General features: G+C 34.3%; 1 protein-coding gene across 3 annotated transcripts in view; it reads left to right on the top strand.

The window, feature by feature from the left end:
* The first annotated feature begins 213 nt into the window (after positions 1–213).
* The window catches only part of LOC129261008 (P protein-like), a 49,723-nt gene continuing 23,601 nt past the window's right edge, over positions 214–26,335 (top strand). The window contains exons 1-7 of one of the 3 annotated variants that reach the window (XM_064114575.1): positions 214–590; positions 13,131–13,418; positions 15,749–15,883; positions 17,490–17,547; positions 24,252–24,324; positions 24,822–25,056; positions 25,929–26,088. In XM_064114575.1, coding sequence (XP_063970645.1) covers positions 13,243–13,418; positions 15,749–15,883; positions 17,490–17,547; positions 24,252–24,324; positions 24,822–25,056; positions 25,929–26,088 — 837 coding nt within the window. In that variant the 5' untranslated portion in view covers positions 214–590; positions 13,131–13,242. Of the gene's footprint in view, positions 591–11,984; positions 12,185–13,130; positions 13,419–15,748; positions 15,884–17,489; positions 17,548–24,251; positions 24,325–24,821; positions 25,057–25,928; positions 26,089–26,335 lie in introns of those variants that run through there. The other 2 variants (XM_064114574.1, XM_064114576.1) reach the window with 2 other exon arrangements.

Raw genomic sequence — 26,335 nt, 5'->3', positions numbered from 1 at the left:
AGCTGGATTGATAATAATAATATTTTTGTTATTACTGATTAATACTACTATATTCTTATATTCTTCTCATAATTATTATTATCATCATTATTATTCTATTGTTGTTATCATTTTTTTATAAATTTGGGCAAAGGTTGGGCAAAACTTACATAAGCTTGCTTTTGCCGGGAAAGAATCGTCAGCTCGCTCAAGAACAACTTTTATGGCCCCACCCTATTACCGATACGGTACTCATACTAGACTGTACTTTGCAATTAAGCTCAGAAAAGGATATACAAAATGAATTTGTTACACACTATGTAGGGACTAGTCATTGGAGGTAGTCATCAAATTACATAAACGATGATTTTGTTGATTTGTAAGATTGAACAAAATATTATTCCTTACGTACGAAAGGAAAGTACCTATTGTTAATTTACTCTAAAAGAAACAAAAACTCTTTCAAGCAGACTACAATCAGACATAAACAAACAACGGGAACGGGCGGACTGGTACCGGTACTTGACTACTTCTGCTCTGTCCATAAATGTTTCAGGCTGAGGATCTGCTGAATCCGAAGTGATGTTAAAGAAAGAGCTTGTGTAAAAGTAGTAAGTGTTATTTGTACCACTTTTTGAAGACCACTAGGGTATTATTTGCCGTGTAATCAAATTGAGAATGTAAGTTGAGCAGGCCAGGAGAACGTGGAGAAGAATGAAGGGGCATCTGTTGCCGCATGCCGCGGCCGCTCACTCCGTGCCATAGCCAGGCATAGCCCAGTGGCCTGTGTTGCATGACGAGATGAGCGATACGTATGACTATGATGGGGTGTCCAAACTTCGCGCACTTTTCAAAAATATTCATCAGGCTTAAAATTTTTCACAAAATATTCATAATTTATACAAAACCAATTCAAGAAATAGTTACCACATTGACGGCAAGATCGTAAACTATAAAATCACGGACGAAAATGTAAAGTAGGTCAAGGGGATTCGCCGGTATCGCGATCTCAAAATTCTATTCCGATCGGCGAATGCGCGCTGTGCTGGAAAAGCGTTCAGAAAAAGTGTGACCTAACTTCGCAGACCAAAGTTTTTGTGGACATTTAAACAAAAACTCAAGCTCAAAAAGTATCATATTTATATCAGATTGACGGCAAAATGCTATAGAATCGGTTAGTACCACATTTAACTCACATGTTTGATGATTTCTGCTTGCAAAATGGTGATATCGTGATGCTTGTTGAGAATATCAGATTTCTTCAAAACGGGCGCTAACGGTGACAAATTTGCCGATCTTTTGCCAATATTTTCATGAATACTGAACTCATCCTAAAGAAACTTACACCAAATGGTAATTTTAGGTCGCTTTTCACGTTGATGATGTCAGATTTTAAGGATATTGGCTAGTTTCTTAGATAATGACCGTCCGCGAAGTTTGGACTCACTGCCATACATGTAGGAACGTCCTAGGACCATAGAGATATATTAGTAATAGTATACATCTCTATGCCTAGGACCATTCTTCCGAGATAGAAAGATTGGTGACAAATCAGCGCTTTCCGTTTCACGAAGGCAATTTTGTCTTTCAAGTCCGCGACATCGTTTGATATCGATAGTATCGGAAAAATATTTAGTCTTCATCGTCACCTGAACCTTTTATTTCGGAATGACGACTTATCATAAAGTCATATATTTCAATAAAAGGGGATAAAATAATGTTTTATTTATTACTGATTGTAGAATTGATGTATGGAGCGTACTTTATCATGAGTTAAAGAGAGAAAAAACTTTCAAGATTCACAAACATAACTAATGGATAAAATCGAAATTTTCATTATTTCCCTTATTTAGAACATGGGTGTCTTTTTAGAGACACCTTCCATTGATATTTCAACGAAAGAGACCCTTGTCCGACATAAAATTGATTTAACTAAGTAATTTCGACATTTTATTAGTTCAATATACTGATTTTTTTATAGAATACACATATATATAATGATGATTTTGCAAATTATGCGTTAAAGGTAAATGCTAGTTTTGGTAACGATATCAAAATGAGTTCGTACAGAATCCAATGAAATGACCACCAATGTGTCTGTTTGTATAAATAAAACGCATGTGCCAAAGGATTCTGGAAGAAATTGTGTAATTGCTGAGAAATCAGCAAATAAGCACAGGATTCGGGTAGAGCGTCGGGCCCGACGCTCAAAGCAATAATTATACACTGTCCCACGTGCGCTTATCTGTGTTGGGGAAGTTCAGTCTGAACATTATTCAGCGTAAATTTCAAGATTTCACAAAGTTCAGTTTATGTAACTGTACCAGATCTAGATCCTCGATGATATACTGACAATTAAGCCTGGTTTTACAGACTTTCTCATGAAATCAGTGTTTACTGCAACTACTGGAATTTCTCTTTAATATCTGTTGAGGTAAAAATAGGGTTTGAATGGAGTAAACAAAACCAACAGTGTCTGATTGTATGAGACTAAGAAGGAAAATATGAGAGGCTGCCTGTGAAAAATCTAATTTATTTATTTTATTTGTCAGATATAACGCAAGAAATACAAATGTGAGTCTTTAGTGTATAATCATACCTCAGTTGCATGATGAGTAACCGAAGACAAGGAAAATATGAAAATTGCTGCAAACATGTCCAAGTGGATAAAGTAGTGCTTTGCAATAACAATTAAAACATAGAAAAAGATGTGCAATCCGCAATGGAAAAAATACTATTTACAGAAATAATGCTAAATATTACAATGATCATAAACGTTGGTCATCTTTAAAGTTGATCACTTAATATATGGAAGCTTACCGTATATAAGAATATAAGGTTTAAGAATATAAAAAATATATATGTTCAACATTTCAAAGTTGAGGAGTAGAGACTATACATTATTGCTTTAACATTACATAGGGGCCGAAAGGGGCCTACCCTACGATTTAAAATGCGCCTCTTCGTATGGACTTTCCATAACCTTTTCTTTAATGAACTAGCTTATCTTCATTCGTAATAATTGTGATGGATTCGTAAGCTATAGGCCTAGGCCTAATCTGTCAATTATAGCTATTTTGTTACTGCAGATTTTTTGTTTTGTTTCACTGTTTCACATCTCAAGTTAGCCCAAATCCGACAGTTAATTTTCCTTGATTAAAACTAATCTCAGCAAAAAGAAAATAATTATAATGAAAATGAAATAAAAATGAATGAATGATTTACCATGTTTAACATTTTAGTTTTGTATCGTGTTTTTTTTTTGCTGAACGTTATAAACGCGTTTTTTACCTTACATAATTTCTTTTAAAGAAATTTGTTTTCATGTTGTTTAATTATCTATAATGAGAAAGTATGAGGGGTCAGAGAGATAGTGCCGCCCATTTCGATATTTCAAAAAAAAATTATGGAAATGATGTGGGGATAGGATGGAGAATAAAAGAAAACATATTAAAAAATATTTGGGCCTATACATTACCCCCGGACCTAATGCTCGGAGAAGTTAAAATGACATCTGTTTTTGGTCGTCTTGCCGTGCTAAAAGACGACCTGAAATTGATGACAACTAGCTCCCATATAAAAAATAACTTGGCGCTATCCCAGATAAAATGCATCAGTGTGCAACCCCCAAAAATGTTTAAAGGTGATATGTCAGTGTGGTTGCCATAAACGCATTTTCTCTCAATGCCGAAGATCATGCCTACGTAGGACGTATGTCTGGAGGTGTCTTTCCAAGGACCATTCTTCGTATCGCCCAAATCGGCTTTGTGAAACAGTTGAGCGATATCTCGTTCTTACGTAGAAAGGAGGTGCCTACATCTAGTGGCTCCCGCCCCACCAGCAACGATGCTTATTGCCTCTGCATGCCGAAAGCCAGACGATGGGCGGCTAATGATACAGTCTGATACTGAGAGGTGCCTGGAGTGGTATCATGGGGCATGTACTGCCGATTCAGGCTATGACCATGAATACTTATATGTGCCCCGTATGTTGGGTAACCCAAAGAAAAAAGAAATGGATAGGTTCTCGGGGTAAAGTAGCTCGATAGTTGCTGCCACATTAAGTTCCTTACACATTTAGCTTCTTGTTGTTGGGTTACTCCATCTTTGTCCATACTAATCTATCCATTGTTGTCAAACCGCACCTAACCTTGTTTATTCTCCATTCTTGAATGTTTTCACGTCTTCCAGTACCGATTAGGAATGTATGTATGACATGTATACATAGATACATGTATTCTTTTATTTTATCTTCTTTTTTTTTCTTTTTTTTCAAAGCATAGATATCTAACATACGATGTAATAAATATGCAAACTAAAACTTTATCCGAGAAAACAAAGCATAGATATCTAACATATACAATATATCTATAAACTAAAACTTTATCCGAGAAAATAATACCAATAGCAGTATTCAAAATGATTCGGCTAAACCATCAAGTCTTCCTTGATCAGTACTTATTTCATCTTGAGATGTCGGGGGCAAGTCAGTACTTATTTCATCTTGAGATGTCAAGGGCAAGTCAGTACTTACTTCTTTCATCTTGAGATGCCTTTTTTGCATTTTTCTGTCAGTGGCTTTCCTTTCATGGCCATTCGTAGCTCATTAGCTTTTGTTTTGTAGACGTCTTCATCTGGAGTCCCTTTAATTCTCTTCCATTTCTTGTGGGCCCTTTTCATTAATTTTCCTCTCCTCCCTTGTTGCATTTCCGAATGATTGGCAATGTATTCAGACATGAAAACCGTATGAGATGTGCAGCGGGTTCCAGTCCGGCCCTCCCTTTCCTCTTCCTTCTTTTAAAATGGTAAATCCAGCCCTTCACTACATTGAATGGGGCACGAATTCTTGTGAAATTTCATGAAGCACCTTGATGTTGCCTGCATTTTTCGCATCACGAACTCCTCTCTTAAACGCGTCCTTGGTTGCTTTACTAGCTCTCCTTAATAATGGATCTCTGGGTACTTGGAGATTGGAAGACCTGGTTGGAGCTCAGAACTTGAAGCGATTGGAAGCTGCCATTGCGTTGCAGAGCGCTCTGTGATCCTAGCTGGACGCTGTATGTTCTGCCGGGGTATGTTAATTCCGCAGGCCACTATACGCTTTCAGCGTTGGATCCATTCGAAATCGACTCAGAACAACAACTAACCTACACAGTGACTCAGCTTTACATAGGGAACCCGTGAGCCGTGACAAGAGGCAAAGTGGTATGGCTCGCCAAAAGGGAATACGTACATATACGTAACCATATGGATAGCGAATGAGGAAACTATATAAAAGTGCACGTCACTACAGGTATTTGCATTTGCAAGTAACGTCTTTCGTGTCGCCCATAATGTGCTGTGTGTGTATTTTTAGTTCCTAGTAATTACAAATGAATTAGGCCTATAAACTATTCTTTCTTTTTTTTCTTTCAATCTTTATTGATCAAAGTATAAATTACAATATAATAAATCAAACTAATCAACAAGCTATTTACATGTACATGATTAAACAGAGCAGCACTAATTTATAACTTTGTAGAGACAGATACTTTATATATTAAGACTAATTTAATATCAAATCTCCATTTTCAGAATGTGCAGGTAATTTACCATTTTTCTTCGCCAAAAAATATTCAATATCCTTAATGCCTTTGATACGAGCTTTGAATTCCACAATATTGGGGGTTTTGTTATTAAATTTACAAAAGTGAACATAGTATTTGAAAGCAAGGAAAAAGAATGTTAAAAAATTATCACCTTGAATACCAAATATCTTTACAAAGGAGGAAATGATAATATTCGATTGTTGTTTTTGGTTTATTATACTAGATATAAGATCATCCCACACAATATTAACAACCGGTCAATCACAAAAAATATGTACAATTGTTTCATTCAGGGTCTCTTCCACAGAATGAACAGTTTGGGGAATCCTTATAAACTATTCACATTATTTAGGCTTAACGTTAGATCTAGCTCACTTTTAAATCAATTTTTTATAATGACATATAAAATATTACATCTGTAAACAATGTAATTTGTTCATTTAAACAGATTCATGAATAAAATACGTTTGCAGGAACTTTATGAAAGAGGCATTTCATACTCCACGTCATAATTGGCTACATGAAAGACGTTCCTTGCAAAGACCCTTCCTTGCAATCGGTCCTAGATCCCAATTTCCCAGGGACACTTTTTCATGACAAAGATTGCCAGCGGCTGCAAAGCAGCTTCCAAATTGTGGCATTATCGTGCGTTCATTTTAAATAATTTACCTGCTAACATATTTCATTCATCCATTAAAAGTAAACAAAATCTTTGTTATAAAATGATGTGATATTGTACATGTATATCGTGAAATTGTGCAAAAATTGATTTAAAGGGCAAGTCCATACCAGCAAAAAATAGATTTGAATTTAAAAAAAAATCAAAGCATAACACTGAAAATTTCATCAAAATCGGACGTAAAATAAGAAAGTTACATGACATTTTAAAGTTTCGCTTAATTTCACAAAACAGTTATGCACATACATGTACCAGTTGGTATGCAAATGAGGGAACTGATGACATCACTCACTCACTAATTTTTTCTGTTGTATATTATTACATGTATATAAAATATGAAATATTCTAATTTTCTCCCCTTTGTCCTGTGAAACAAAGTTTTATAATTTCTCCCTGAACATGTGGAATCACCATTATTTAACATTTTATGGTTCAGTCAAGTTGGTCCTTATTGTCAAATCTGTAAAAATTGAAATATTGTGTAATTCAAACAATAAAAAACCAAAGAAATTAGGGAAATAATCGATTCTCATTTTTACGTGACTAAATTGTGCAACTACATGTATTTTGTGAAAAATAAGTGAAAATAAAAAATATCATAATTTGCTTATTTTATGTCCAATTTTGATGAAATTTTCAGCATTTAATATGCTTGTCTGATTTTTTCTATTGATTTATATATCAACATTTTTGTGAGGTGGACTTGACCTTTAAAAGCTAGCTAAAATATTTGTTTATCATAAATGTCAGAAATATCCCGTATACAGCACATCTTAAAAGATACATGTATGCGACATATTAGACTTTCCTTGGAAAGACCCTTTCATGCAATTGGCCACTTAAGATTTCACTTTCACTAGAAGGTTGAATCCTGACAACATCGCTTCAACATGTGCAGTCACAGGGAGAAACCTTATATGAAAAGCTGAGTTAAGGGGTTTAAAACTAAATCGGCTTTAAAATAGCATTCCAATTTGACAGTATGTTTGGACAGAATGACGTCGATGTATGGGTATTATCAGAGCATGTAGCTGGGTGACCTATAAAAAGAGGCAAGACGTTTTTGTGTGTGATATGTTAGTGTCGGAGCAGAGAAAAGTATCGTGGGTTGAAGGAAGCTGATTAACAGACCCTCCCCCCTCTCCTGAATAAGATAAAATATTCATATAAATGAAAATTGAAATAAAAAAATAAAGCAAATACATTACTAAAAATTTATTAAATAATGAGAATGAATGAATGAATGATGATTGAATGATTGAAGAATGAATGAATGAAAAATATTTTATTGAATACAATTATGAATGAAAAAAATACATTAAAAAATTCAAAATAAAATGCAAATGAGATCTAATTACACTGTACATGTAATCTTATTCAGTTCAAATGTATATAAAGTTGATAATATTGTCACATGCATGCAATTTATTTACAACCTGGGCGCCCATCCATATATACACCTAGGTCATAGGATGAAGCAGTCATGTAGTTGATCCTGTATTCAATAACAATAGGCGGTGCTGCACCAGCCCAAGTTTGCTCAATCTCAAGATTTTAGCCCGATCGGCCCTCTTCGCGATTAATCTTGAGATTCAAGAAACCCTGTCTTTACCATCGCAGGAAATGCGATTCCTGCTCGAGCGAGGCATCGATGCACTATGGTCTGATGCCGTAAATAAATAGTCCCGAGTGCGTCTGCACCTGCAAATTAGCGTGATAATTCTTAAAATAAAGCGCTATTTTGCAAATAATCCTAAGTTGACTTGGGATTGCAATCTCGAGATTAATCCAACGAACTAGTGTGATAATTGTGTCTCCATTACAAATGATATTTAGATTGTTCGGATCGGGATAATTTGCCATATCAGGAATAGCACGCTATTTTGAAAACTCGGGCTGGTACAGACGGCCCTAATAGTAACCTGAAGATTTTCTCCGAAAGCTTTTTGTGTAAGCCTCTGTAAGCTTTCCAGCTGATTAGTTTTTAAAAGGAACTTAATGAACCATGATGAGCTTTATAAACACTGTATGTACATGCAGGGTTGATCTAAAAGTAGTTATTTTGAGATTTAAAAAAATGATTTTTGAGATGAAGTTATAGGCTTAATTTTGATGTAGATTTAGGGTGTGTTTATGCTTCCATTGCGTAGACAGAATCAGCATTTTGAAACGTCGTTTCAGAATGCCGATCGTAAACGTGGTTCTGGGAGTGCTGTTTATGCTTAACTTTTAAGAGGCGAAATCATGATCTCCAGCTGGCTTCGCATCGTAATTTTCGTTGAACAGGAAAGCGAGATCAAATTGAGCTTGCCCTTTATCGAAAGTTTATTTTTACAGAGTGGTGTAGTGGTCGACTATTATTTAAACATAAAAAAATTTCCGATATTTTGGTAAATGCATGGAGCTACTTGACATAGCCATAGAATTTCCACCATGGTGATGATAATTAGCCAAAATAAAGAATATTAAAGTATAAAGGAAATAATAAGACATCTTTCTGTTTACTGGGGCTTTATGGCTCAGCGATGTCTCCTCATCATAACTCATTCATGGTGATGACAAATTAGAAGAGTGTAGTGATAGTACTTAAATTAATAATCACACATGCAAATGTACATTGGTCATTATCAGAACCAGGGAGATGAGAGGTACATGTAATTCCGTGGATAGAAAAATGCTGTATTTGCCCGCGGATTTTCATCTCACCGGAAGCATGTGACATATGACGTCATTTAAAGACGTTTACGATCGTGGTTCTGTTTATACTTACCCAGAAACCCTGATTCTGGTCAAACGACATTTTGAAACGTACCTTTTTGTGAGTTTACGATCGGCGTTCTGAAACGTCGTGTAAATGAAAGTAAGCATGAACGCAACCGTGTTTTGGACTAATCACGTATGGAAACGCTGATTCTGACCTGAAAAGTGGAAGCACAAACACGCCCTTAGACCCCGTACTCATTACCGTCCTAAAACTGGTTAGTGGAAACTGTAATCAGAATGGCCGAATTGATCTTCAAAGCGATCTTCCAAACCGGTTAGAGAAATCACATTGTAGTTTTCAAGATCGCTTTGCCTCGTTAAACTGGTTTTAGCAACAACTACTCTTCGGGAAGCGATCTCCGCACATGTTGTGTGGAGAATGCCTACGCTGCGGTTTCAAATTTCTTGCGAAACTGAGAGCGTACTCAAGCAATAAGATCGCTTTCCATGAAGTGGTTTTGAAAATCACTTTCATGTGTTCAAATGGGAACGCCAGCTACATGTAAGTGATCTTCCAAACTGGTTTCCTGAACCTGTTTCCAGTTTTTAGGTTTGAATTGTAGTGAGAACAGTGTCTACCTCCAGGGTCTACATTTGTATCAATAGGATGTGTTATTGAATATTTTGATACCAAAACATCAATAAAATAAGTACCTCCTCCTGTTTTCTTGATCAATAATTTGTCAAGTGTTGTGTAATAAATAATGTCCACTGTACAATTTAACCTACTCTTAATAATATCTTACAGTTTACACAGCATCAATATAAATTTTGCTTGTGTACATGTATCATTTTGCTGTTTGCATCCTGACATCAGTGTACTGTATTCCTTTTTTAATTCTGTGCAATTTTTTATTTATTTTTTTTTTGCTTTGAAAATCTCCATCAGTGTGACACTATTATTTCTTGGCAGACCTCAATGGGGTTTATTGTGAGTTTTTTCCGAAAAGTTTGTCTAAACAAAGTTAACCACTGGACGAGGTCAAGTGTTTTCAAAGCTATTTCTCATTAACTTGGCTTTAATCTGATTGTGAAACTAATGAGTAAACAACGCTATGAGACTGAAACCTCAAATGTACTTGAAACAGCTTGCTATTATAGATTGAATATTATGTCTTACAAGCATAGTAGGGGAGACCGGGGTTAGTTGGAACATGGGGTAAGTTGAAACATTGTAATTTTCTTTAACGTCTTTAAATAAATTTCTGCAATACTGCCCTCAAGTTATTGTCATTATCAAGAGCCATCCACCATATTACAGACAAAACATGTGCAACAAGCCTGGTGAAGTTCGAAACAATTTTTTTTTTTTTGACCTTCTGAGTAATTTTTTTCTCGTTCAGAAATGTTTGATTATCTCAGAGAAGTTTATAGATCAAGTTGGCCAGTTTGGGGGTATAATAGACACTTATACCAAGCTACAAAATGAGGTTATTAATATGCCATGGTGAAGTCCCTTTTTTGTGCTGTAAGCTTATAAATGTCAAATGGGCCTCCGGGGTTAGTTGGAACAAAGTTGAAGGGGCTAGTTGGAACATGTTCCAACTTACCCTAAACATCATAATCAAACATCATAATTTTTCAACCAAAAGTCTTAAATGTATGATTTACTTTTGCTGGTTCAAATAGATTCATTTTATACTATTTATGATCGCAAAAGACTCCTGACAAAGTCCATCGGAAAAAACAAAGTTCGGAAAACAAAAATACAAATAAAAAAAAAAATAATAATAAATACATAATAAATTATATTTTTTGAATTTTTGGTGGATATTTGTTATAAATGTAAAAATTGATACTCTCACCAAAAATTAGCATTCTACTAGCTTAATAAATAGAGTTAAAGGCAAAAACATACCAAAAAAAGCAAATTTCAGGAAAATTTTATATGCTTATTTGCATAATTAATTATGAAAAAAATATAAACAATTAATTTTTGTCTTATAAATTTGATGCAGAAGTACATGAAATTGCTGAGAGTACACCTAATTGCATGTAAACTCAAATGCACCCAAATATGCGGAATTCTACTACACAGTCTGCTTGTGTGAGTGGCTGTATAATAGAAAGCCTAAATTTCAATGAATCCACACTTTAATATTTTGAACTTGAATAAGATAAAGCAAATAGGCTAAAACCATGTGATATTACAGTTTTAAGTAGTTTAAGTATAATTCTTAATTGACCATGCAGTGTTCCAACTTACCCCATACCATGTTCCAACTTACCCCGATATGGGGGTAAGTTGGAACGTTTGCAATGGTCTTGTTCAAGTTGGATTTTTTCAGTAACCATAATGGAGTTAAAAATTTTATGGGGTACATTTGAAGCCCTGAGATATATGCTTCAAGCTGATATATCGATTGTTTCTCGAATAAAATCTATTTGGATTTTACAACCATTTCTGTCAAAAATGTTCCAACTAACCCCGGTCTCCCCTACATAGTGTCTCTTTTTATGCTGATTTACTTTTGTATGTTACTTTAAGTATGTCACAGAATTTGACTTCAGAAAACACTTGACTCATTCCATGACTCTTCTTGGTACCCCCCCCCCCTTCACCCTCAGCCATTATTTACAATGTACATATGTAAGTTTTTATAATCCCAGTCCTGTTTTCAAATGAAATGAATCTTAAATCTTGTGTGTTGCTCTTAACTTTTGCCTTAAAATCATGAGTGCCACATCCTCAGGAGGCACCTCCGGTCATGATTTTTCATCTTTAATGGTAAAAGGAAAGTAATGAAGAAATTCAAGAAAGATGGGTACTAAAAAAAATAGAGGTCTGAATGCTATATTACCCCTGAAACCGGAGAAAAAATTATTTCTGATTGTCTTGTCCTCGCCTCTCAAAAAATCAATGATGCACCCGTTGGAAATACTAGACAATCCAGACATACAATATAGTGTACAAACAGAAACCTTGGCCTATTAAAAGTATGATCGGTTAAAGGTCTTAATAAACTTGTGTAATTTAGAGTTAATTCTGTTTTCTTTCAACTACAACTATGTACATGTACACAAGTAAACATATTTTGTGTTGCTCTGCAATACTCTGTCAAAGTGGTTGGTCTGCATGTGTATTCATTGTTGATTTAAAATTAAAGATTAATTCATTAATGAGGATAAGGATTTGTTTACAGAGGAGACACATTTCCAGGATGTGATGATCAAAGGTAACTTATAATCAGTATGTGCTTCTTGTTTTGTACTTGTACAAGTAACCTTTGAAGAATTTCAACACTTATGACAACAGACTGTAGTTTGAGATGTCACTGAGTGATCTACATTTTGCATAAGTTACAAATTATCCTATGAAACTGAAAGGAGGGATGTCAAATACAGTCTGCTTTGTGATTGCTTAATAGCACATTTACTTCCTCAGAATGTTGTTAGAACTTGAGTTTCATGTGTGGATGTTTTGTGACCTTAACAGGAGTCTGAGCTGGTTCTGTCATTCTTAAATAATTCCCATATCGCTTTATAATCTACATTTTTCTTTAACAATTTTACCAGCTTCACCAATATGTTGAAGTGCTTTTAAGAATGAGGCATTTTCAAAACACCCACATTTCTGATTACAATATATACTTGTACATGTATCAAGCATGGCCGTACCTGAAATTTTGAAAACTTATATTTTTTTCTGAAAATTTTCACCAAATGTGTGAGTGCATGAAATCGTTCAATTTCACTTTAGAAAATGCAAAAGCACCCCTATATAACAAGCTCGGTTGCTTCGCTCTGACGCTTCTTAAAAAAAGTTTTTTCTTCCAAAAAAAAGTTTCTTTAAAAAATGTATGTGTATTTAATACACCCCCCGGAATTTTTTTGCATATATATACGACCATAGTAAATATAAATATTCATTCATATAATGCATGTACACCGTACATGAAAACATTTTATTTTAAAGTGAACATTGTGTTTGTGAGTAATTTAACAAATTCCTTTTCTCACATCTGGGTCCCGTGTCTTCAAAGACTTATTACAATTTCAAATGCACATTTTCTGTAACAAATTTACAAACAGCCAATCAGATTGAAGGATTTCTGTAGCTTTTAACTTTAATGTAAATTTGTTATTATAACAATTATGGGGGCACCTGTTTTTCAATTGCAGAATGAGGAGCACACTTTCCATTGAGAGAAGAATCAATTTTGATTCCACGTCAAAATCTATGCGACTCCTCCCTTCTCTCCTCAACTAAATCCTGTCATCGCTATTTTGATACATGTATGTAGCTGAGGAAATGGAAGATGAAGGTGAAACAAAGGGACTCTTGGATGGGAATGAAAGCAAGAGCAGTCATGGTAGTATATCATCAAATGGACACTCTATACTTCACAGCAATTCAGTGTACAAAGAGATGGAAACAGCTGTAGATGATGATAATGATGATGATCGCAGGTAAGCGAGCTAAGTTTTTTATTCTTGGTTTATCCAGATGTAGAAACGTCTTTGTCATGTTTTTGAAATGGTGCGCATTTCAAGTATGGTAACTTTGCCATTGCAGCATCTAAACCATGGTAACCTTGATATCGATTGGCTGCTTATAGCCCTGTTACCATGGTAGTTGCCACATTGATGGAAACAGTTGCAAGTGATATTGGTGCCTGGTCTGATTTGCATGGACTACTTTCTGTAGAAGGAAGACTCTGTTCCTCCCTCACCCCAACCCCCTCACCCTTATCCCAAACATCTTTACCTGCACCCTAAACCTGGAAGGGAATTGGCCTCAGGGACTGTACATATAGTATTTCCTGAAATGGTGATCAAAGTATGCAGTGTTTTTATCACACATTTTATAGCCTTAACAAACTTTTTGCATGTACTTTACACCCTGTAATGTAAGTTTTACGGTTTTGCTATAGAAGGAGGAAGGTCTAAAGAAAGGGATGATAGAAACAACATGTACATGTATAATTTTTTTTTTCATTTTTTATTTTAATTCTATATTTTGCTTGCTTGCAAAGCAGAAGTAAGACATACTAACCCCCTTTTTTTCTGAAGGAGGTGACAGTGTCATCGACATAAAATCTTAACCATTGTTATAAAGTGTCATAACATTGATTATTTATAAGGACCTATTTCATGATACTTAAATGTAATATAATCGAGTGTCACTGATCATTTGGCATGAGTTTCAGGTCACGCTATCAAGGTCAAGGTCATTTTTGGTACATATGGTGTCAACATCAAAACCAGAACCAAGATTAAGATAATTTTTAAAGTACATGTAACATAAAAAAAAAATTGCCAAATGGATGCGTGTAATTTCAGGTCACTAGTCAGTTCTAACGCTAATTTGGGGGTCAATGAATCTATAAAGAACCTAATTAATCTTGAAATTTTTCAATTTTCAAGATAATGTGGAAAACGTAAGTCTGTATTCCGTTAAAATGTTTATGTTTGAATGGTAAATCAGCTACGGTACCATCAGTAAAACAACAAAAGAGGACAAATTAAAAATCATATCTGTTGTGTCTCTTGAGTTCTGTTCCATTCTTCCAGATTTCTCAGTGTTTTGCATGAAGTTTGAAACTATCTTTGTGAATTATGCCGATGTCCTACTCCTGGTACCATTTGTGTTCTACCAAAGTTTTTGTATGGTCATGTGGAAAAGGACTTTATCTTCTTTATACTCTTTATATGAAATAAACAGGAAAAAGCACACTCCATAACCTTGTTAACTCCTTGAAATGTTGTATTGAATGAAGATTGTCTGTTTTAGTTCCAAATTCTATCAAGATTGAAGATGACATACTGTAAATTCTGTGTTTTAGATTTTAAGCATGGGATTACACCAGGGTGACCAGACTTGGACAATCAAAATACAAGACACTCTGAAATTCTAGGCAATTATTGCATTACATGTATCATTCAAGAAGTAATTGAATTGAATTTAACTTAATTTAATTTTTTTAATTATTACATTTTTTACAAGTCTCACCATAAGGAAAATGCACAATGATCATGTTCATTTAAAAAAACAAAACAAGTTCACACCTAGTTACCAATAATGCATATAATGTAGCATTGCCATTTATTTGAAAGCAGGATAAAAGAGCATTGTAGATTAAATGCCTTGCTCAGGGGCATAGCTGCCGCGGCCGGGGATCGAACCCCGGACATTTTCATGTATAGCCAGGCGCCTTAGACCATTCGGCCACGGCACTTCCACTATACATGTACACTGGACCGTGGAAACATGAATGGACAGATTTCCCTTTCATTAGTACCAATAATTTTATTTAGAAATTAGTGGGAATTTAAAATGTAATATCAGAGCTCAAAACTCAAACCATGGAAGCTCATCTACACGTACATGTACCATGTGTACAACTGTAGTAGGCCTGAATTTGCACAACCCTCTACATGTACATGTACATGTATGTGGCCAGCAGTCTAGATTACTCAGCATTCATCACAATTTATTTTTTCCGGGGGGGGGGGGGGGGGGGGTCGGAAAGTTGCCAATACAAATTCTGCATCGGTTTTAGAATTCCAGCACTCATGAGGCAAAAAGACAATCTTGTGAGTAAATTATTCCAAAGCAAAACCCAGCTGGCAAGTGATGAAAATGTATGAAAATTTGTAGGTTTCACTTTTTTGTCTCACCTTTAAATGTGCGTCCGAAACATAAACTATATATGCACCTGTAGCTTCTTTGTATACCAATTACATTTGACATTTAACAAGCTATTTCTAATGATTGGTTTTTGGATTGATTTTTCCAGATTTGAGACATCGCAGAGAACATCTTTCTCATGGGATAAGATGCTTTTGGATGACTTAGCATACGATGATGGGGACACGTCAAATAGTAAATTTAAAAGGGTGTTATCAAGATGCAAGCCTTCCAATCAAACAAAGTAAGTACTGACTGTAATACATTACAGTAGGAAACAAGTACGCTGATGTGATATTTTGTGATTTTAGTTTTCATTTGTTTTATAAAATGCTTCCCTGTTTACCAGCTTGTTATACAGGGATCATTTAGCACATTCTGTTTTATTCATATATCACATAGAAATATTTGGCGGCCATTTTGTTTAATTACTATTGGAATAAATATTCTGGTTGTCATCATGACAGTTGGCATTTTTAAATATTTTTTGTTTCTTAAGTGTTATTAATAACAAACATTTGAATGAGGAATTGTAGTCATTAGTCAACAATCATTGTAGTAATTACTAATTCAGAAATCATTGACAAGACGTTTGTTGACCTTTAATGTTGTGAGATTATTATATTTCTATTTTGATTGTCACGTTTGAATTGCTTCCTGCCAGGATGAATCTTGTGGTGGGAATGATTTCCTTTTACAATCAACAAATTAGCTCCAAAGAAGATTCATGCTGGCTTGGAAAATATTAATGATTAGCTGAAAAAGAGAAGCGGATTTGTAGTCTTGTGATGATTTTAATCCCCCTTTCTGTTGCATTTTGTCACGTATGCTTGATGAATTTTACACTTGTCTTCATGCTTGGCAAGCAAGACAACATTTCCTGCCAGCAATAAAAAAAATGTTGGCATTCTAACAGGTTCAAACGTTCAAGTGCCAATGTGGAAAATTCATAAATCATTGATAAATGTGGCCATATGTATTCATGTATTTAACTTTAAATGCAGGATATATTATGAGCTATTCTCTGTTAAGTTGGCAAGCAAGGAAATCCTTACCAGCAAAAGAACTGTGTTATGTAAATCAGCTCAGAAAAATTTCCGAAGCATGACAAACATAGCCATAGATTTGATATATATCTAACTGTGGCATATACATGCGCTTGACATTTTACCTGACTTTTCACCATCTCCCCTTTGAATTGGACCGATCCTAAAACATGTTAACCAATTATACTGCTAGGTCCAGTAGGCATTGCAGGAGAACTCATCTAGGTATAGACTGGTGCAGTGCGTCAGGGGTAGCGGGGTTGGGGGGCCACTTACATTGACGAGTGGATACCATGCGCGACCAAAGAAACACGTAATAAGGGTATCAAAAACACTAAAATTGTGAAATAAGGGTATCCAATTTTCGCTAGGTTTAGGGTGCTTTTCGACACCCCATGGTCGCGCATGGTATCCACTCGTCAATGGAAGTGGCCCCTCCGGGGGTAGGAGACTGTTTTCAATAAATGTGTACATAAATGAAAAATGACCATTTGCTTATGAGTTTCTATACATGTTCATGGTCAGCTGCCCCCCCCCCCTTATGAAAACCATTCCACGGCCCATGTGGATCACAAGAATTGATGGAAAAGAGCATTTGATTGTATTAAGACTGATTATTTTGATTGGGAAGTGACAACATTTGTGACATACCTGTATCCATTTTACTTTTCAGAGTTTTCCGATGTTTAAAGTATTGTCAACAGTTCTTGTAAAGTATAGGAGTCATTGCAGCAGAATTATGAGTAGTTTTATTTGTTTGTATGGTAATTAATGTAATTTTTCATTATACATGTATCTTTGCAGGCTTTATCTGAGATATACAAAGATTGCTGTTTTATTTCTGTCCATGTTTGTCTGCACGGTAAGTTCATAAATCTTAAGTTAAGCATTTTCCCCGACAAAATAATCGTCAGAGAGGTCAAATAATGATAAATAAGTTGAAAGAAAGTACATGTAGTTGCTCTCGTCACAGTGATCTTGAATATTCACAGATCTTTGACATCACACTCAATGCATTTTAGAATAGTTTCTTAATTCTCCTGACCACCTTTATAGCATGACAAGACTAGAAAATTAAAGACCTTTTTCCTGATTTCGTCAGTTCTGGTGTGTGACCATTGTACAAGAAATCATCAACTTTCCAGTCCATGTTCCAGATACATGTAGATGATGTAACAAAAATAGACCTATTAACAGAACTAAATGTTCAAGAGGTTTTTTTAAAGGAGAAATATTTTGTTGAATGAATCCAATGATAAAAACCACAGGTGCACATTTGTGGATAACACATTCAGGACGGAAGTTTGGTTGTTGAAGCAATGACATTTGACCTGTAGATGTTATCAATATGTTGATTTGTATTGCACCTGGTCAATGACAGGACTGATTTTTATGTACAGTGGAACGCATTGATCATTACATGTATGTGTGCTGTCAATCATACCAGTCATTCGCTATAAAGCCTTGTATTATGGAAGACAGATTAGTGAGCTTTACTTCATCTGATACCATTTCATAAATCAAGTGGTCAGATATATTCACTGACTATTGTTATATACATTTCAATTCCAGAAGTATCTGCAAAAACTTTGACTCTGTCGAAACTTTTTTAACTTCTCTAAACAATTATTCTTTTTCAGTCATTGGTATTTCGGAAACCTGGTTGAAGTCAAATTCTCCAAATATCTATAATTTACCAAGTTATCACATGATACACATTGATAGGAGGAAAAGAAGAGGAGGAGGGGTGGCAATGTATATTAATTCAAATATCAAATATAAACTTAGAACAGATATTCATTTTGAAGATATAGAAAGTTTATTCATTGAAATAGATAATAAAGTTGGAAAAAATGTAGTCATAGGAACATTATACAGACCCCCAGGTAGCAATATTAACAACTTTCTTGAAAACTTAGATAGTGAATTGGATAAAATTTCACGAGAAAATAAACATATTTACATAATGGGCGATTTCAATATTGACTTGTCACATCATATACAAAGCACGTCACATTTAATCGGAAATCATGATGCCAGTGAGAATATCATAAATACATTTTTGAATACACTATTTTCATATGACTTTTATCCATGTATAAATATACCTACTAGGATAACTCCAATGTCAGCGACAATAATTGATAACATATTTTCCAATTCTTTTAATGATAATAATCATAGTGGTGTTTTTACTTATGATATTACGGATCACTTACCAATATTTTTTATTTCTCCACTTCTGAAGCTTAATGATAATAAAAAGCCGAATAAAAGAAAATATAGAAAAGAAAATTTTAATACTATTTCGGCCTTAATTGAAGACTTAGAAAGAGAAGACTGGCATGAAATTATGGTTCAGCATGATGTTAATAGAGCTTACAAATACTTTATTGACAAACTAACTCATTATTATAATAAAAATATACCACTTGTTCAAAGAAAACAACGCAAAAATGATAAAAGAAACCCATGGATCACTCGAGGAATTATACGTTCAATTAAAAAACGCAATAAACTTTATAAATTGTATATTTCTAAACCGTCTGAACAAAGTCTTAAGAAGTATAAAAAATATCGCAATACTCTTAACAGTGTAATCTGCTCATCCAAAAAAGATTATTATTGTAAGGAATTAAAAGATGCAGAAGGAAATTTAAATGCCACGTGGAAAGTTATAAACAAATTGATTAACAAAAGCAAACCACATAGCAACAGGGACAGTCTTAAGATAGACAATGAAGAAATATCTCAACCGGCTGAAATCGCACAATCATTCAACCGTTTCTTTACAAACATCGGTCCCAATTTAGCTTCCAAGATAGTTAGTGACAATACGAATTTTAAAGAATATCTTTCCCAGCCAAATCAAAATACAATGTTTTTTACTCCCACAGACCGACATGAAATAATTAAAATAGTACAAGCTTTAACATCAAAGAAGTCAACAGGCTATGATGGTATTAGTACAAAACTGTTAAAGCAAATTGTAACATGCAGTCAGACTGCAGGTCCCAAGAAAGTGGCTTCTTTCATCCAATTGATATTCATGACTTGAGATGTTTTGCATATTTAATGAGCTTGATGCGGACCAAAACACCTCTTTTCATTCGGTCATTGCTGCTCTAATTGAGCATCGAATTTCATGAATTTGGTACCATTGTAAAGAAGAAGAATCATTCTTTCAGGTCATGTGTTTGGATTTATTCAAAGATTTTGTAATATAGGTTAAAATTTTGATCTAAATTATGCTACAAAATAAATATTTTCACCTGACAAAAGCTGCTATTTTCACACTTTATTTTTGTTTGAGCCCAAATGATTTTTATATCATGATAAAGCTGAATATGTATGCTTTGAAATGATATAGGTTTCAAAATAAGAATTGGTTTAATCGGGTCAAGATCACACTTTTCATTTGCCAAGTACATAAAGCAGCTTGAAAACAAGAATACTGCACTGTGATTGGTCAAAGAGACCACACAATGGCAAATTCCAACGGTTCCAGTGCCTGGGTTCGTGGGAAGGTCACACTTCCCATGTGGTAATCTCCTCAAATACCCCGCGCCTGTTGTTCTGTGAACCTTATCCAGCCAATCAGAACTCTGGATTTCATGCAAGTACAACATTTCAGAAATCTCGTCTTGTACCTTGGTGGGAAAAGTGTGATCTTGACCCGATTAAAAGGTGCCGCATATCAAGAGTGGCATTGTGAGAAAGTACAGATGTTCAGCTTTATGGTGATATAGATATCATTGAGGCTCAAAATAAAAAGTTTTGCACAATTTGCAAAAGAAAACAGAGGAAGAAAATTCAATTTTTAGGCACATTTTCAGGCCAGAAATTTACTTATTTAACAAAATATTGTATACAAAGTAAATGACCAATATGAAAGAGTAACTTTTACTCTATCTGATCGTGTAATAATATTTCATTTAACTTGAAGTTAAAACAGGTAAATTCTTAGAGAAAGAAAATCTCACGAATCACGAGATTTTGCAAGGAGGAGGATTCAGCCACGAGATGATTTGGATGAATCTGGCCTTTTTGCTCATTAGCATAGGGACCTGCGGTCTGACTGCATGTATTGTTTCTCCATTGGAACATATTTTTAACTTATCACTCTCAACTGGATGCTTTCCTGAGCTATTGAAAATAGCCAAAGTAGTCCCGATTTATAAAAAAGATGATCCTACTCAAGTTACAAATTATCGGCCTATTTCTCTTTTACCATGCATATCAAAAATATTTGAAAGAATTGTTTACAAAAGATTGGATTCCTTTTTGTCATTTAATAAGATTATTACACCAGCCCAGTTTGGATTTAGAAAAAAATTCTCTACCGATTTCGCAATAACCAAATTGCTGGACAAAGTTGTAAACTCACTTTCAGAAAAAAATCACACAATTGCTTTATTTATGGACCTAAGTAAAGCTTTCGATACCATTGACCATGGTATTTTACTTCATAAGTTGTATAATTACGGGATAAGGGGCATTGCTTGGTCATGGATTAAGAGTTATCTTTCCAATAGGCAACAATACATTTTTATCAATGATGTTAAGTCTCCTTTATCGTTTATCAATTGCGGCGTCCCGCAGGGTTCTATTCTGGGACCTTTGTTATTTTTAATATACATTAATGATATAGTAGATTCATCTTCCATTCTTTCTTTCATCTTATTTGCCGATGATACTAATATTTTGTTATCTCACAAGAACTTACCAGAATTAATAAATATAATGAATTTAGAATTAAATAAAGTTTCATCATGGTTTAAATGTAATAAGTTATCTCTTAACATAAGTAAAACTCATATTATGCATTTTCAATCATCTCATAGAAATGAAAATTTTATACAAGATATAAAAATTGATAATGTGCCTTTAGATAAAAAATAATACGTAAAATTTCTTGGTATAACAATAGACAATCATTTATCATGGACTCCGCACATAAGCAACGTGTCTTCCTCTGTAGCTAAAGGAATTGGAATACTATGTAGACTAAAACAAATCTTACCAGAGAAATCTCTTGTTATGATATATAATACATTGATTTTACCATATATTCACTACTGTAACCTCATTTGGGGGAATAGCTGCAAAACAAGGCTTAATCATATACTTTTATTGCAAAAGAAAGCGGTTAGAATGTGTTCCAAATCTGCATATCTTTCACATACAGACCCTCTTTTTTATCGTCTGAAAATATTTAAGATAAATGATATTAATACTTTACAAATAGCACTTTTTATGTATAGATATAATTACGACATGCTTCCTCCGGTATTCACGGATTTATTTTCATATAATAACAATTTACACTCATATCCAACAAGAACATGCAATAATATTCACTTAAACAATCCCAGGACACTATTTGCACATAAAACACTAAGACATCATGGACCTGATATTTGGAATGCATTGCCAGATTCACTCAAGCTGACAAGATCATTTTATTCCTTTAAACGAACTATAAAAGAAATGCAATTAAACCAATACCTAACAAATTAAAAAAGAAAATCATTACAATTGTTATCATTATTTTAATTAGACATTGACTTTTATCTAGAACATGTATAAATTAAAATCAAACAACAAAACATGTTATTTTCTAAAATTCCATGCTAAGGACCAAGCATCTCCCCCCCCCCCAGTCCCTCATGCACCTGCACGTTTAAATGACAATAGATATTAATTATTTTGGCTATATTCCAGGGTTGTTACGTTTTCAAGCTTTGCTTTTGTGACGACCCTTGCAACCATCCTATTTTTTATTGTGAAACAGAAAATACCACTTAATGATTTTCATTTATGTAAGATATATTTGATGATTTATATACAAAACTATTGTTCATTATCTTGATGTCAAGTTTCAGATATGTATTTTCTTGTCCAGAATTTTGTTATGAAAAATGTTGCAAAAACCAATAAATGAAATGAAAAATGAAATAAGCTACTGCAGATTAGTGCTGTTATCGGTAAGAAAATTCTCTGTCGATATATCGCTAAAATATCTTACCGATATCGATAACTATTGACAAAAGCACGTAATCAATATGCATTTTTTATGCATTGATTAGCGATGTCACAATCCTCGCGTTGGTCAAAATTTGTATCTGCCACTGTACCAAGAACACTTTAAAATCATCGGATGTAAACGATTACATAACATCTTTTAACAAATATATTCAGCATAAATACATCCTTACCTTTCATGTTACTAGCATTATTTTAGGGTTGGATGAAGTTTTATTGATAATTTGGAGGCTCTTTAGACATCGTATTGAGCGGTCAACGACTTTCGCCTATCCGTCATATCGTGCTGTACATCTTCAAATGTAGAGGGCAGCAACACGGCCGTGTGCTGCCTTCTACGCTAAAATTAAGCTGGCGCTTGTGAATGTTTTTGATACGATCGAATGGAGTCGAGTGCAGTCACGATGTTTGGATTGTCATGATTATAGCGAAGTGAGATCATATTTTGTGGCTGGGAAATGTTCATATTTTGTTGAGATTTTGGAGTAATTTCTGTTGCTGTTCTGTGCATTTTGAGGGAAAAAATATGTTTTTTGTGAATTTCTGTTTGAAAAGCCACTTTCCGCAATCACGGAAAATCACTGTCATGTCCCTACATAATCATGGGTATTATCGACAGCGAGAGAAAAGTTATCGATATCGCTCAGTGGCAAAAAACATGCGATTATCGACAAGACTAGCAATAAGAGGTTATCGATAACAGCACTACTGCAAACCCTTGTATCTGATTGGCTGAGAGCAAATCAGTTGGTGAAAATCACTGAGTAATCGTTTCATGAAATGTTTCCCAGGTCTCCTAGACTGTCAGGGAGACTTCAATGTGAACCCTTCCTAATTCAAACATTTCCCTGTATAGTCATACATTGATAAACCTATATTAGATTGTATGTGAAATTTTGTAAAGTCTCTTTGATTGGTCTGTAAATTATCACCGAAATGGGCAATGATAAAAGCTACTTGTAGCAGCTCTGCCTATTTTGGATCCTATTTTATGCCTGCATGATCAAGAGGCCATCCAATTCCTGATGTGAGAGGCAGGTTCCTGAGTGGTACGAAAGGAAAGCCATATATGCCACGTTTCCTGTTTTTGAAGTTTAACATGACTTTTCAATTTATTCTAACTCTGGGAAATTAAATGAGATTCTTATAGAAATCCAAATTGGAATATATCACAGATTAACATTGTTTTTAAATGTCATTGAAGGAATATTCATTAGAGGGGGATTTAGACCTTTCATTCCCAGCTCCACCCCAAGTAAAAAAAAAGTAAAATGAGTCTCGATGGCAAGGAGTATCATTGATTTGGAATTCTAAAGAGCTGTTTTATAAACATTGAAACTAGATTTTCCCATTATTAGTTCACCACTTTACCGTTGGAAGTATCAAAAGCCATTCGGTGTAATATCCCATCACAAAATAATTCTTCATTGCTAGTTTATAACATTATTAGCTAATTGGGAAATTTGTATAATCAGTTTAATTCTTAATCTTTTTTTATTTGATTCTCGTTTTTTTCTTCAGGTATTCTTTACCTTGAAAGATGAAGTACTGCCTCAACTTGAAATATTCTCTATATCACATGATCATCCTTATTGTATCCTTCAAAGAATGGTTTCCTATCTATATCAATAATCAGGCAAAACAAAGAAGAAGATCTGGATGATGTTGCATATTTGGATTACATTAAAAGATTTCCTTTTGTAATACCATGATTTGGGAAATATATCATCCTACATTAATGTTTGTCATGTTCACACAATACCGCTTTTTGTTCAGCCAGTGCTATAGGCATAGTTACAATATGATATACTAAGACAAGGGAAAACAATTTCTGGTAAGGGTTAAAATGTTGAATGACACTTTTCTCTGATCCAATAATGGGGGAGTAACCGTAAAAATTTGTGGCGTTTTGTGACCTTTGCTCAATTAGTAACTCCTTTGTTTTGTATATTATTAGAAGTGATACATAATAAACCAATATTGTGTACTAAGTTTGAGTCCCATGGTGACCCGGCTAGTATCCTGTGGCAATGCATCAATCTAATTTGTAGAGTGTACATATATTTTCCTTAATCCTACCCACTGGACCAGCCTCTAAAATATCAGATCTTGGCGGAAATGTTATAATAAAAGTCAACTTTAAGGGTCCAATTGTAGAATTAGGCAACTCAACAGAGAATATCACAGTCCGACTGGTTGGCTATAACAACTTTCAAGAGGTTTGTTATGAGGTTTCAGAAGTCTATAACGTCTATCGGGAATATCCACTATCAGAAAGTATTTACTGGGAAGAAATAGAGAAGAAATACTCTAATCTTAAAGAAAGGTAAGCACATATAAATAGTGTAACACATAATTGTACCTGTACATGAAGATATTCAATTTGCATTACTTTATTTCATTGCCAAACTTTTATACTTTATTCCTAATTCCATGAAATACCAGCTATATTACACTGAGTCTTTCAGATGAATGTGATAAAGAGCAATTTTCATGTACATGTATGTTTGGAGCAAGTAAAAAGTATTTATTTAGTCTTTTTTGTGGATCAATCTCACAAAAATATGCTGTTATAAACAATAAGAGGTTATTGTGTGTACAATGAAAAAAATGATTCATCATTGCTTTCTTCAAAACACAATAATTAATGATGAATTAAACATTTGGAAAAAATATGTCTTTTAAAGTATGATGCATGTAATGTGCATGTACTAATATTGACAAAATATCACTTGAATTACAATGTGCAGAGTACACTAGCTTTACCAGACTGGCTAGCCCCCTTAAACATATTTGGAAAACTAACAATTTCATATCCCTCATTTGAACATTGTATTGAAGACATCTATAGAATCAAAGGTAATGTTTGAACATCATAACATTGGAATCATACTAAGTTTGAGCTTGACATCTCCATCAAAAGCAATTCAATTGAGATGAAGATAATTTAATTGTTGAAATGATGCATTTGCATAATGCATTTGTATAATGTCTTTGTATAATGTCAGAAGTACCCTTCCTCTTTATACATGTAACTTGCAATTTTGCCAATTATGTCATTTTAATAGGGAACTGTCCACTATTCATATTTATTTTGCAATATTTGATTGATACAAGGACATGCTATCATCTTGTCTATACAAATATTATTAGAATGATAAAAATACTGATACTTGATTTCCAATCACTTTCTGTTAGATGTGGTCATAATACCAGTTATGAGCTGCGATTTGAAAGCAACATTGATGATTTGGTAACCATGCAAACGGACCACACCCTCTTACCCTCATCATCAAATGAAGAGGTGGTTTGGGCTGCCATTATCTTAGTTGCTGTATATGTCCTGATTGGATTTGAGGTATGTCATAGTGTCAGACTGCTCCATTGTTGTGTATGTTTAGGAATATGAGGATAAGTTTAATACCACGTAGCACATCAAGCTCATTCTTTGGCTGTGTTTAACTTACATTTTGTATGTGTATCTAGTGACATCATAATTTAGGCAATATAACTGCTCTGTGAAACCGGATTTTTTTAATGTTGAATAACCATTTTTGCACTAAATAATTGAGACTGCTATTATTTTCTCCTTTTTGTCATTGTTA

The sequence above is a fragment of the Lytechinus pictus genome, unplaced genomic scaffold (genome assembly GCF_037042905.1).
Source record: "Lytechinus pictus isolate F3 Inbred unplaced genomic scaffold, Lp3.0 scaffold_19, whole genome shotgun sequence".
In the NCBI taxonomy this organism is placed as follows: domain Eukaryota; kingdom Metazoa; phylum Echinodermata; class Echinoidea; order Temnopleuroida; family Toxopneustidae; genus Lytechinus; species Lytechinus pictus.
This window is presented reverse-complemented; position numbering and strand designations above follow the sequence as displayed.